Below are 14,942 nucleotides of genomic sequence, written 5' to 3' on the forward strand. Positions count from 1 at the left end.
CCCCACGGCTGAAAGGGCGAGTATGTTTGGTGTGACGGGGATTCGAACCCGCGACCCTCAGATTGTGAGTCGAGTGCCCTAACCACCTGGCCATGCCGGGCCCGAAAATCTGGCCATTCTCGACGTTATCATCGTTAAACGTACAGATTTGTGCGATTACATTAATCAGTGATACATTTTGAAATTTTAGATTTTTTATACGTTTGATGACCTTCAATATAATTTAACATGTTTTAGTTCTTGAAATAGTCTAATTGCTTGATGATTTTGTATATTGGTAAAAACTAACTTTTAAAGCGATCTCAGACGTTTATAAATTTCCATTTCCCTTCTTAACATCTTCCAGAAATATTTCTTTTAATGTCGTTCTTCTCAATGCTGAAGGTAAATATATAAGCGCAATTTTTAATATGTTTTACATTTTTTTTATTCTGAAAAATTCAGAGGTGATACAATCTCTTACACTACAGAATACTGACAAATAATTCCGGTAGTTTAACGAAAATTATAATTGTTGGTTGGATGTCCCCCACCCCCCTACAAACACATATGTAAATATACATATGGACATATACCCGATCCATCTTCCATATACATACACACAAAAATATTCACTGAGTACATTTATAAGTAGAAGCGAATCAATATAGTTCGTTTCTTAGATGGCCCGGCATGGCCAAGTGGTTAGGGCGCTAGACTAGCAATCTGAGAGGCACTTGTTCGAAGCCCCGTCTCACTAAACATGCTCGCCCTTTCAGCCATTGGGGCATTGTAATGTGACGGTCAATCCCACTATTATATGGTGAAAGAGTATCCCAAGAGTTGGCGGTGGGTGGTGATGACTAGCTGCCTTACCTCTAGTCTTACACTGCTAAATTAGGGACGGCTAGCGCAGATAGCCCTCGTGTAGCTTTGCGCGAAATTCAAACCAATTTTTTTTTTACGTGCAAAAATATTTATTAGTATTTATAGTTGGTTCTCTAAACAAACTGATATACCCCCCCAGTTGCACAGCGGCATGTCTTCGGACTTACAACGCTATAATTATAATCCGGGTTTCGATACCCGTTGTGGGCAGACCCCCAGATAGCCCATTGTGTAGCTTTGTACTTAATTACAAACAAACTGATATAATTATTTTAAAAACTTTGGCATGGGGATAGTTCTTGTTATTAATATTTCACATTTATCTTTTTATACATTACGTGATTTATGCGTGTTTGCACGGTTCCACATAGCCATAGCATTAATGATTTACAGCAACTGATACCTACATCACAGTGGAGAGATCTTACCCTCTATTTGATGATTTACCATCGGAGGAAGTTCTTTTGAGTTATCCAATTTCATCTTTCTCTGTAAATTTATCTTTCTTTTGTAGTAAATGGATCCTCAAATATTTCTAAAAAGAAAATTATTCCGTAAAACGGATAACTTGTGAATTTTCGCATTTTGGAGATGTATATTTCCAGTGAGGTGTGTACATCGAAGTGAACGGTTGAAGAAAAAACCACAGACAACGGTTAGGGTTAAAAAGTGAAGATAATTCTTTATAGTTTTTTCTTTTAACGTTTACATTACGTTTAGACTGCCTTATAGATATGACTGTTTTTGTTTTGAAATATGAAAAGCGAAAAACCTAATAGCAGTAATTCTATATCATATTTATTTCTGTGGCGAAAATCACAACAAATTATTTTATTATCCAGATTACCGGCTTGAAATATAAATATCTATACTATTATTCTGCTTGCTTGTATGTACGACCGTTACGCTTTTTGACCGAGAACCTGCTGCATAAGCATACGTAGTTAGAATGTTTCCCCCATAAAAAAATCGCGCATGCGCATTATTCACTCGACGACAAACAGTCTGCCTGCGGCAGGGAGCTGCAAAGCTCAGTGATCAAGTTGTTACAATTGCTGTATGAAACAAGAAGTAACAACAAAAGGGGAATGTAAATATACTTTACTAACCATTTTGTACAACAGAATTTAAAAACTTACCAAAGTTTTTAAAAAGGTTTGACGTTACGTCGTAGAATAACATTATAAGTTTATTTATTGATAGTATTAAGTACAATAAAGTTTAGTCCTAACTAAACTAAAGTAAAAAACAACATACACAGGTTACAGTATTAATTTATCTCTTTATTGAACTTAGGCCTAACATAGGTTAAAGTTTTATAAAGTACAGTATATACAAGTGGATTTACACATTTCATTTTCTACGATTACAATTTGTATGTATTGTGCTCGAAATGTTATATTTAAAGAAGTACTGTTACGATAAAGATACTAATTTGGCCAGAAATGTTTTGCGGGTCTCTGCTAGTTTTGATTAATGGATTAGTTTACTAGACATCAATTGCTGCTCATGGGTAATCAATTATGCTGATTAATTGATCAAATCCCCCAGCTCTGATTGGCACTAATTTACCTTACATGTTTGTTTGAAAAAGATTAAGTATCAGAGTTGTTGGCATGGAGATTACCCGTCTGTTAATCATCATATTTGATAACATTTTGTTGAACTTGTGTGTTATTTCCTCATCACAGTTGGTAATATTTTAGTGTTCTTTTGTATGCCTTTTTTATCATACCTTGCTGTGCCTTGTGTACGTTTGTATTTGGAGTGCTTCTGCATTCCTTTTCATACATATACTATAGAGTTGAACCAGAAATATATAAATATATAGAAGAGTAAGAAAACTGTACCAACAATCACATTAGTACAAGTGTTCCAATTGCTTGGTGTCACACTTGATGTATTTATGTTTTATTCCTTTATCAACCTTGGAGCCATTTATTTAAATCTGAAACAAGAGATATATTGAGTGCATAAATATATAGTTACTTTTGGCCACTTCTCTGTGTATGAGATGCAGAACAAGTTCAAAGTATACTTTTTTTTCACTACAGTATATCTTGTAAATATTTTAAACAATATCAAAATACTTGATGTTATCAGTCATAATTTTATTCATGTCCTTTGCTGACTGCCCATTCTTACATATACTGTGTCAAAAGTTGAGAAAAGAAGTGCAAGTCATTATTAATAAGAACTTCTAAGTGAAGGTAAAAAAAAGTGTGTAGTAATTGTTCTTTATCAATGTCTGACCTCCATGTGGGTTTGCAGAGACTTCAAGTTTTACAAAAGACTGAGTAAGTTTCAGAACCAAAAAATGTTACTTTATAGACAATGCAAGCTATCAGAACTTTACATTTATAGAGAGCAGCATGAAAGATATATTTTTACTTTGTTGAGATTTATGAAGAAAGTACATGTACACATACACACGTAAATACATGTATATTTTTGTAGATGTGTAAAAAGCGTAATATAACCAAGCTCTGTTTCAGTAAGAAAATCTTTTCCAGTAATATAATGATTGAAGTATCTTGATACTAAATAGATAAATATAAATAGAACCTGAGAACAAGGAAAGTTAATTCCTGAGCTTGTCATCAACAGTTAATATAAAATTCATAACAAAACTAATTTTATTATCTTAGTAAAAAGATTAAACCCAAAAAATGGATTCTTAGTTATTAGAGATTGAGATTTTAGATGAAAAATTAGAGATTTACTAAATTTTCCACAGTATATGAAAGTTTAAATAAAATTCAGTTTCCTAAATTATGCGCAAAAGTTTGTTAGTGCATTGCTAAATGTTTAATCTTGGATTCTTTTGAAGAATAAAAAGAACTTTTCACCCATAGCTTGGTCTTGTTTCAGCTTTACTATTTACTATAAATGTATTGAGGATGGGACTACATTACTTTCATTTAGTGCTTGTTGGACAATGCTTGAGCTGTCCTTGAATAGGATTAAATTGTTCTTTTAAATGATCTCCCAGTCTTCTGACAGTTGAGCCAACATAAGCGACCCACACTCTTTGGACAACAGAATTCATAAATAATACATGACTGTTGAGAGAATTACATTCAATCTTTAAACTTGAAAAATTTTGAATCCTCGGTAGAGGTCTTAATATGTATTGAAGGTGAGTTTGGGAATAGAGTCTGTTGGTTATTGCATTTAATTTCTTCTTCAAGATTCATGAGTGTGAGCCTGTATACTGTAGAAAGAACATTACTTGTAGCTTTAGGATGCCATAGTTGAGTGATGTGGATAGAGGTAGTTGTTGAATGGTTTTACTGATGGTACAACTTATAAAATTGTTTGGGAAGGAGTTAAGTTTCAAAATGGATTTTAGTCTGAGCAACTCCTGCTGTAAAAGTTCACAGAACTAGTGATTTGGTGTGCATGTGACATAAGACATTTCACAAGTTTTTTTTTCAAATGAAATGGTACAAAAGTTAAAGTGGATGTATAGTCCAGTATAAGTGAGTTTCTGATAACAACCAACATCAAATGTCATTGTTTGTTGAACATGTGTGTCAAGAAAGGGTAGAGTAGAGCATTTTTTTGGCATTCATGAGTGAATTTAATGTTTAAGGCCAGTTCAGACTGTCTTTTATTACCTATATAAACTGTTTCTGTTGCTTTGTGATGTTCAGTCCTATAACATCTTCACCCACAGTACTTGCACTAATTGGCTCAAATTTCTCATCAAATGATTCAGTTCTGATTTAGATGGAATAGGTGTGGAATACTTTCTTAGTTACCTTTCACTAGAAACAACATTTGACTGTACTTTTGGCTGCACTGTCTCCAGTAAAAGACCTTACAAGATGGAAGTCTGATGGGGATCTGGGACAATCTCTGTGTCTCCAGAATCAAATCCCTTTGTCGAGTGAAACATGGGAAACCCATACCACATGCACATTCTAACTCTAAAATCTGTTTTAAAATATAACTCCTTCCCGAAGTACTTTATTGATTTTACTAGCAATAAAACCATTCAGTAATTACATCTACCCAGGTCACTGAACTATGATGTCCAGAGCTACAGGTAATGATGTCTCTACCATACACAGACTCGCACTCATGAATCTTGAAGAAGAAATTTGACACCATAATCAACAGTCAATCCACAAATTTGCCTTCAATTTATGTCCAGACTATTATTGAAAATTGAGATTTTTTTCAGGTTTAATGATCTTATCTATTTTTTTCAACAGCCACGTTCCTTGTGAATTCTGCTGCCCAGTGCGTGGGGGGGCACTTATGTCGGATTGACTGATAGAAGACTGGGAAATTGTTTAAAGGAACACTCTAATCCTAAGTTCAAGCATTTTACGACATGCATTAAGTGAATGTGATGTAGTCCCAACCCCCAGTATGTTCAAAGTAATCAGTAAAGCCTGAAACAAGATTATGCTGTGAGTGAAGGAGACACTTCTGAGCTTTCAAATGAAATCTAGACTAAACAATCAGCAAACTGCTACAGAATTTTTACTTACAATTTAAATAATTGAAATGTTTTTTTATATCAATCCAAAGTTCTATGATATTTATCTAGTTTGGCTAGCCAAAATGTCTTTCTCACAGAAAATAAAATTGTGGGTCAGGGATGATCTGGTAGCTAAATATTTCTGTCTCTACTCTGCGTGTGGTGAATATTTCTTTTCTGTACTTTTAATAAGTTATTTTAGTTGTACGATATAACATTAGTTGTTTATTTTACTCAGGAAAGAAGTCTAGCTGCAAGTCTTTCTAGAGGTAAGTTTATATTTGTTTTTCACTTTCTCTATAAATGCTGTGTCAAATTGTTTTAACACTAAAATAAGCAAAACCAGATGTGTTAATGTGTATTAAACTAGAGTTTAGAAATTTAGTACTGATATCCACATTTGTTGGTAATATCACTATTCGTATTCTCAACTTTGTAAAGACTGCTGTAAAAGAGAAGCTTTGTATGTACAAGTACATACACTTGTATCTTACTCTACTAACTAAGCTTTATGAAATTAAAAATATTACTTAGCGATTTATTTTTTGTATTTGAATAAACTTGCTCGTAATGTTTATTGTTTGTAGTAGTTTTATGGAAGTTTGTGTTATTTTTGATTATTACACACACAAACTTTGTACTGATGATTAATTGCTAATTGTCAACATAGCTATGTCAACTTATTACACAATAAAAGTTATAAATCAGTTTTGATGACTAAGATATAGTAGTATATTATTGCCCATCTTCAAATATGATTAAAACAGATAATCTAAAGCAAATGTTGTTTAAAAGTTTAATAAATTCTGTAAAAATATTTTTTAATAATCTAAATATATCAAGGTTAAAGTTTATCCAAGGTTGGTTTTATGTGCATTAGCACACTTGTGCAAGTTACAGGTTGGCATCCCTTGTAAGAGAAGTGTGGGATTTCCAATAAATGAAACTTAACAATTTTAAATTTTTTAAATCCTTCAAAATTAGAAAAAGAAGGAAATTAAAACCGTAATAATACCCATGAAGTTAAAATGTAATTTACATTTTCAACTCACAAAGGAAAATGTATTTAATTTACCAACTTGATATAGTAATAATGGAGTTCACAAGCTAAATGCTGATCAATAATAGCTAATCAATCCATGTAATCAGATTTCATTGGTACAGGTAAAGATCATTAAAGCACATTTGAAAATATATTAAATAGATTAGTTATTATCTTTCAATGAATTTGAAAATCATATATAATCAGAATGGCTAATATTCCCAGGTGACAGTGTCAGATGGGCACTCTCCTTTTTTTCGTATGATCTAAAACTGTTCCTAAGTGTACCATTTGTAACTTGGAAACTATATAATTTTGTTGAAAGTCTGGTCAACATAATCATTTGGTATTTCAATCAGCCAGTAACAGACATTATAAAACTTGTGTTCTGTATTCAACAACATGAACAGTTTGCAAATTGCAAGCTCTTTGATGTTTAATCCAACTAAACTATATCATTTTTTTATCATATGACTACATGTTTACTTAAAAGTATATTTAAGAAAGACGCAGGTATCCATAATTTAACATGCGCTGTTTTCATACTGTGAACTATTGTCTTTGTTAGGTAGCAGAATTTCCCCTCTCACTTGCTATACAACAGTGCTCCATAGAAAACATAGGGGTAATACAGCTCATGTAAGTGAAGAAATGCTACTCACCTTTTCACAGAGCAGATAGCTAATACCTCATGGCACTATCAAAAAGTATTTAGCAAGACTCTGAATTAAACCTCCATCAAATGTGATAATGTGTATTGCACCAATCTATGATGCAGTCAGCATTAGACTATTCTTCTTCAACAAAAGGAGAGCGACACATCCTCCATGTACAGTACTCCCCGTGAACACTTTGTGTATACAAAAACCTCATTTATTTTCCTCAGCACTGCAGTGCTCAGTTGTGTTCGTTTTTCATTCAAAATTGCAGAATTTTTGCACTTGCTGTTTTCAACTTTTAGTTAACATTTGAAACCTTATCTTTCTTACCTTCATTTTCTTGATTTCCAGAATAAAAGATACAGATTCTTAAATTTATTGTGGTTAGAGCTTCTGATATGAATTAGCTTTTCTTTTATTACTTTTATTTCTTCTCTTAATCAAACTACAATAACTTGGGTCTTGTTCTAGAGTCTGTGATTTTTTTTTTTACAGAAATATTTCTCACTCTCATTAACCCAGTGTTTGGGGTTCATCAGAAGCTGATAATTAATCTCAGTTTTGTTAATACAAAATCTACCAAGGCCAATTACCATGGACATATCAGACCTATTGAAAAAATGTAGAAATGATAGTAGTATTATTCATTTCCATCAGTTTGGTTTTGTGGATCTTATTGAATATGACTTCTTATATTCACATTTCTGACATCTCCAGAAGTCAAGACACTCCTCCATAGGAGTTGTCCTACTTTCCTTGAATGACAACTGGAGTTACTCTAGCAGTGTGTAGTGTTACCATCATTATACATCATGTAACTTATCCTATCCAACATTTTACATCTCAAACCCAAGACTCATGGCCTCCTGTTTCTGTAACTTCTGGGTCAAAAGTTTCCATGTGACTCTAAGCATCTGTCCTCTTCCACCCCACTCAGACTTTCACTTTTTATGGATGTCTTTCTAACTGAATGAGGTGCAGTTTTGAATACCTTCACTATTAATACTCACGTCTCTACAGAACAGATAGCTAATACCTCACTGCATTGTTGTTATACAACATTGCTCCATAGTTTTATACACGTGGGGGTAATATGCTTATACTCTTATATAGAGTTTATACAAATGTATAAATTCAGAAATACTACTTGCCTTTCCACTCAACAGCTAGCTAATATGTTGCAGCTCTGCCAAAAAGTTTTTGACAAGACTTGAAACAAAACTTCCATCCAAATATGTAATAACATTTATTCTAGGTTTTGTCTCTCAGTGTGGAACCTTATACACATGACAGATTATTCCACATACCTATATGATGTTCTTTCATGTTCAAATTCATCCCTTTTGCATTTCTGTGGACCTGCCACCATATTTTGTTACAGCAGTCTGGGCATCCCATTTTGATCTATTCCAACAAACACTGTCATTTCTTACATCAGCTAACAGAGAGGTACTCTCTTTTGTGACCTCTGCTTTCTTGTTCTCAAGCTACTCTTTTTGGGTTCATCACACCAATATCCAGTTGTTGGCCTTCCATGTTCTGCTTTGCATTTAATGGCACATCAGCCTTTTTGCCCAGACTAAATCTTTCCAACAGGGCAGTCCTTACATTTCATAATGTTTCTGTAAGTTTGTTCCCACTTTGAGAGTCCTCATCAATCCATTATTTGTGACTCCTCTGTATAACAAGCTTCCACTTTTTTGGTCACTCGTCCCAGATTTATTGTCCTGCAGTATTCCCTCTGAGTTTGGATTGGACCACCCTCTTTCTGCATGCCTGTCCTACTCTTTGACTTCTTCCAAGGGAGTTGTCTTTAATTCTCAGCACCCATTGTCAAGCTCTTCTCATTGCCCTTCTTTGGCTAATTCAGTCATGGTTTACACTCTTTTGCCTCTTTACAATCCTTTAGTCTCTGTCTCTTCCATCTTGGAGGTCCATTTTTATGTCAGTCTTAAACATCCATCTTTTAGGTGGTTTAGTTATGCTGGTCCATTTGCCACCCCATTCCTTTAGGTTGTCGATAGATCCAATATGTAAGGTGAAAGTGTGGCCTAAATTCCAGGATGTTTTTTAAACAACAAACTATTTAGTAGTATTACCAAAAAAAAAAGAAAGAAACTGTACGAGATTAATGATAATCATGCTAAAAAGTTATACTATAACTGTATTCAGTTTTTACTGATATGGGGATTTTCACCTGATGAAGAAAGAACAACCACAGTATGAATTACTGAGCAAAACTTGTGTTTCAAAAAAGATATATTCCGATACAGTACATTACCTCCTCTCACATAAATAGTTATTCTCGTTCAGTGCTGCCTCCTATGTGCAAAACACTTTTTTACACATGCCACAAACTTTTTATTTCCCCCTCAATTGGAAGTGACTGATTCCAATGCGTCTGTCATGCAAATCATCAGGTGACAACCCTCCACCAATAAGAGTGTTAAATACTCTCATTTCGCATGTGACTCCCTCTATTGAATTTACCAAACTATCGCTTCGTTTAGCAGTACTCGTGTTCAGACATATTTTTTATTTTTTTTGGTGCTCTTCTAGTGATTCACATTTTGACTTTAATTGTTTAATGGGATTTCTTCAATAGTTTTTTCTTTACATGAAGGAGTATTTTACTTTAACTTCATTTCACATCCTTTATTTTTTTTCTTCTCACACTTACAGTTTTTAACATCAGACACTTTTATTTGATATATATATATTTCTACAATGTATTCTGAGGTTCATGTTACCACTTCGAGTATCATACCTCCTACCAGCACTATTTCACAGGCTGCAGGTGGGGGAGACTTATTGTTGGATTTATCTGCGATTATCCACTGTGAAATTGATTGTTATATGGGTTAACCTACCTCTCCTGAACTTGCCCCACTTTCTCCTGAGCGAGCCGAACCTGTTCAGGCCAATGAAGGTTTTGATAGCTTTTTTCCACCACCGGGTTTTGTAGTGTCTTTCTATGCCCCACCTGTGGAATCAGCTAGGCCTAATACTGCATTTTTTAAACATGATTTCATGGGTATATGATGTTTTATCCATTTCTTTGATTTCCTATGATCCCTGTCCTTTGTTACACAATAGTTATTCCTCTCCTTATTTAGTTTTCCCATCCTCCCCAAATATTAGGGTTCATGCTGGGCAATTTGTTTTAGAATTGGTTGAGGATGCCACAGGCTATGGATCAGTTTGCATTAGCTTTCCATCAGGCTGACTGTTCATTTCTGGACAGTTGGAGTCGATTTTACCTGAGTCCCTGATTTTCCTGTGCATTTAACCCATGCCCAGTTTTCATGCCTTCATCTTACCCTTACTTCCCATTTACAGTATTTATCTACTATCCATCTCCTTTCTGAGGCAATCTACAGAGATCCTGAGGGTTTTTCAAGGGAAAACCTCTCCCTTATGACCTCCATGTTGGCTAGATTGTCGTCTTCAGCTCTCACTTTACACACATGATTTCACTGTTCTTGGAATCTTCTGGCTCGAGATGCGGCCTTGTTCCAGGTTCATTTGCTGCCCCCTTATCTTAGGGATTTATGTATGGCCTCTTTTCTTCGGCAATATGTTTTCAGTCATGTACCGGAGACTTTGGAATCACATGTGGAGTCTGTGCATCAACACTCTACCCTTTCCTCTTTGGTAGCACATTTGTCTCAGTCAGAGCCAAGATAAGCCCCTATTCTTGTTTCCCATCCCAGTTCATCTCAGCCTTTACATGTTCTTTCTTCCAGGGGTTTCTCATCTGGTTGTGTTATTTAACATTGATAGGCACATCACCAACAGTACCGTTACTACCCAGGGGGTTCCGATTTGTTGGGAGCTCAATTATGTGAATTTGTTCTCCTTGGGCAATATTTCACCACAGATCTGTGGGTTCTTTGGATTTTATCAGAGGGATTTGCCTATAATCCCATCTCAGGTATCCATTTCCTCCATTCTTTGGGATCCTACCACCAGCCAACATCTGTTAGAGGCAGAACAAGACCTTTTGTCTCAACAGGCCATCGAACCTGTTCATCATCTTTCTCCAGGCTGTTTGTTGTTCCCAAGAGAACCGGAGACTGGTGGCCTGTAATTGATTTGTCCTGCCTCAATCAATTTCTAAATTTGCCCCGTTTCACCGTGGAGTTCTTTCTCACTCTCAGGTTGGCTTTTCTCCAGGTTTTTTTGATAACCAAAACAGATATCGTGAATGTTTATTTGCATAACCCAGTATCTCATCAGTCGCGATCCTATTTTCAGTTTGTTCACCACAAGGTAGTTTATTAGTTTCACGCATTCCCCTTCGGGCATACTTCGGCACTGTTTTTTTTTCTATCGGGTGGATAAAATAGAGAAAAGAAGATGCCTAGAGAAAATGTGTCACGCGTGTCACAATAGGGGAAATTCCAAAATTTGTTTAAAAATTGCCTTATAGAATTAAGAACTTAAAACTTATATACTATTAGAATATGGATTATTAGCTACAATTTTATGCTATACTAATTGGTATAACATAAACAAAAAGTAGTTTAATAAAATATTTTAATGTAAAACACAAAAACCTTGTATCATGTGCAGTAAAGGATTCCCGTGGTTATAGGGTTAATCAAAAAAGTAAGACAGGTTTAGAAAATAAACCTTAATGTTATCAATAAATAATTTTATTGTTAAAAGTGCATGTACTTCATAAGTTGATCATGTAATTATGAAAACAAATACTTTCATGAATGAAAATTAATTGATGATATGATTTTTTTTGTCTTATAGGAAGAACAGTTTCGAATTGCACTTATCCTTCCTTACAATATTTTTGGTAAGTATCACAGGACATAAAACACACAACATTAGAATTGAGAATCATAATTTAAAACTTCTCCATACATTTGCAAAATTATGAGTTTTCATTATACTATTAACTATAAAGAGATATAAATTACCTAAATAAAATATTAATAAAAATATAGATCAAAATGGCACTGTGTTAGTTAATCTACGTTGCTCATAACAAACAGCTTATGGACATTGCCACTAATGGTACAGACACATATGGTATAACTTATTTCAGATTAAAGCACTTATCCTTTGTCAAATTGCTCTAAAATACTTAATGAAAATTTGCTTTAAAATTTGATTAGTTTTAACAGTAAAATTTCTTAAGAGTGAAGACAAAAAGGAAAAAGACTGGAAGTAACGGTAGTCCTTGAAGTAGTAACTAAACATAATAACCTGAATGTTTCAGTACTGAGTGATAATAAGAAGAAAAAAGTTTACTCTCATTCTGTCAACATACATGTAACTCAAAATTTGTGAATATTCTTTACGAATTGAGGAGCATGCTTCACTTATCATTAGTCTGTCTTAAAGTGTTGTTGTTTTCAAAATTGTGTCTTATATTTCTCCAACAAATCACCTAATTTTTTATGTATATACATCATTACTGTGTTTTGTCTGCTTTCTCTGTTGCAGGCTACAGAGGTGACCTCTCTTCCTACTTTAGATGCTAAAAAAGGCTTCTTCCTCTCTCATCCTCCATTCTTCCAGAATATCTTTTGAGCATTCTACTTAGTTCTTTTATAAGTATCTAAATGATATCTTCAGTGGGACTAGTCTCTTAAGATGTCTTGCTTCTTCTTTGGAACTTTTAGCAATTGGTTTGGATAATTTTTGTTTTTCTGTTTTATTTTTTGATGTTCCCATTGCATTGTGCTCAAGTTTTTGAGCTCCATTCTTGGACAGCTTAGATTTTTATTTAGTTCTCCCTGAGCACCCACTACTTTGGCTGATTTGTTACCCACTGACCTTCTTGGATATCAATCAATAAAGAGGGGTTACAGCCCCTATAATATGTTCACTCATAATATTTAATTGGGCTGCCACTCCTGCCACAAGAATCCTCCACTACAGGAACATGACATAATATTCCTTCTACCTTTTCATGCCTTCACCTGTGTTCCAATTGTTAGCTCCATAGGTATAATAAAATACTACCACCTTTACTAACCCTTTTTATTTTTTGTACAAACTGAAGGTCGTCAATAATGGGGGGTGCCTTATTGAGAAGAATGCCTTATTTCTGAGCATCCTTAGGTCCAGTCTTTATACAAGAATGTTCTGCTCCAGTTATTCTCTCTTCAATACAATTCTTTGAATCTTTCTGATTCTGGATTCTACTTAACTAAATCTTTATTGTGGTTTGGATTATTATTTTCTTGGCCTGTTACTTGTAGATTTATAACTATTTCTGTATCATTTTCACTCTTAATTTTTGTTTTGTATGTTTTGGCCTGTAATATTTCAGAGGTAAGACTACCTGATTTGAATTTATATTTTTAAATTTAAAATTGATCCTACTCACCTCCCCATAACTGGTTTTCATCATGACTGTAACTCCAAAGATAGTTGAATTATGGTTGTAAAACAGAGGTTATGTAAGATCCCTGACACAAACACAGTAAGTCATGTGGGATAGTGGAGAATGATATGTGTTGCATGCTCTACAATGTGCAAAGAACATTCAGAATTTTGAGTCACACAGCATTAGAACAAAATCAACTAGTAAAGGTCTATAGCATTGTAGAGGTTAATACTTGTTTGAAATTCGTGTAGAATTTTGTGAGGAACGTGTGTTTACTAGCTCTTTATTCCAAACTGTAACTCACTACATTAAGGTAAGTTACTGTTTAGCACCTACCCGTACTGTCTTGACATGTCATTCTGTTCAGATAGTTTGAAGAAGCAAATACTAGTACTGCTTCAGTTTTATGTCTTATGCTCACACCTTATATTGCAATAGAGTGTTAGCAATTTTAAAATGTTCAAAATTCATTGAAATATTGTGTAATTCTCTTTGTTTTCTTCTTCTTGTTAGCCAATAAGTAACAACAACCCTTTAGGTTTGGGCAGGTCAGTCATTGCAGCCATTTAATTCATTCAATGACTGATTTACACTTATTAAACTCTTTTTTTTAAATGTGAGTTTAATTATGTCACTTTTTCTGAAATTTTCAAAACAAACTTTTAACATCATTACAATTCATAACTAAAACACCAAGAGCTGTGTTACTTATATGAAAATGCTTGTATTCTCATTAATTTGATACCCTTTATACTTTTTAAAAAACATGTATTAGGTTGTCAAGAAATTAATGTCACGTTTTGGAACACTTTCATTAACCACCCCCCAGAAAATGTACATCACGTATAATACTTAAACAAACCACCTAAACATCACGTTAGTGTAGCCTATATAATGTGTACAGTTTAGTATACTCTAATCCCTTATAGTGATGGCACAAATTATGCACTAGAAGAAACGAAGCAATGTTCATATGTTGGAAACAAACGATGATCACTGGAGAGTTCATGAGGCACTCAAACATCTTCTTTATGACGTTTCCCATATTCCTTAGATGTTTATGTATTATTTCACGAGAGACGCAATTTCAGAGCCATTTCACAAGAGTGTTGTCTAAGGTTAGACTCAACAAGCGTCTTCTGGCTAAAGTCACCTGAACGAAATTTCTGTCCATCGTTAACACTTACGAACATTCAAAAGATTTACATAAACTTCTTTAATACTCTTTGTGGCTAAAGAGGCATTGTTTCCCTTCTTGTATTCAAACAGCATTACATGCCGAATGTGTGTCTCATCGCCTCTTGAAACATTTTTGGACAGAATTGTCACCAGTGATGTAAAATAGATTCTCTATGTGAATATTAAATGGCTCAGTCCTAGACAAAAACCACTTACGACCCCAAAACCTGGACTCCATCTACAGAAAGTGATGCTTTGCATTTGGTGAGACATCAAAGGAGTAATTAATTTCAAACTCCTCAATCCACAGTGAACTGTCAATGCAGAGATCTATAGTCAGCAACTGGAACA

At 34.3% G+C, this 14,942-nt stretch overlaps 1 protein-coding gene across 1 annotated transcript in view; it reads left to right on the forward strand.

The window, feature by feature from the left end:
• The window catches only part of LOC106462632 (dihydrolipoyllysine-residue succinyltransferase component of 2-oxoglutarate dehydrogenase complex, mitochondrial-like), an 86,446-nt gene that overhangs the window by 14,234 nt on the left and 57,270 nt on the right, over positions 1-14,942 (forward strand). Inside the window, exons 2-3 of the mRNA XM_022389950.1 lie at positions 5,598-5,628; positions 11,825-11,870. Coding sequence (XP_022245658.1) covers positions 5,598-5,628; positions 11,825-11,870 — 77 coding nt within the window. The remainder of the gene's footprint in view (positions 1-5,597; positions 5,629-11,824; positions 11,871-14,942) is intronic.

The sequence above is a fragment of the Limulus polyphemus genome, unplaced genomic scaffold, assembly GCF_000517525.1.
Source record: "Limulus polyphemus unplaced genomic scaffold, Limulus_polyphemus-2.1.2 Scaffold1214, whole genome shotgun sequence".
NCBI classification, from domain to species: Eukaryota; Metazoa; Arthropoda; class Merostomata; order Xiphosura; family Limulidae; genus Limulus; species Limulus polyphemus.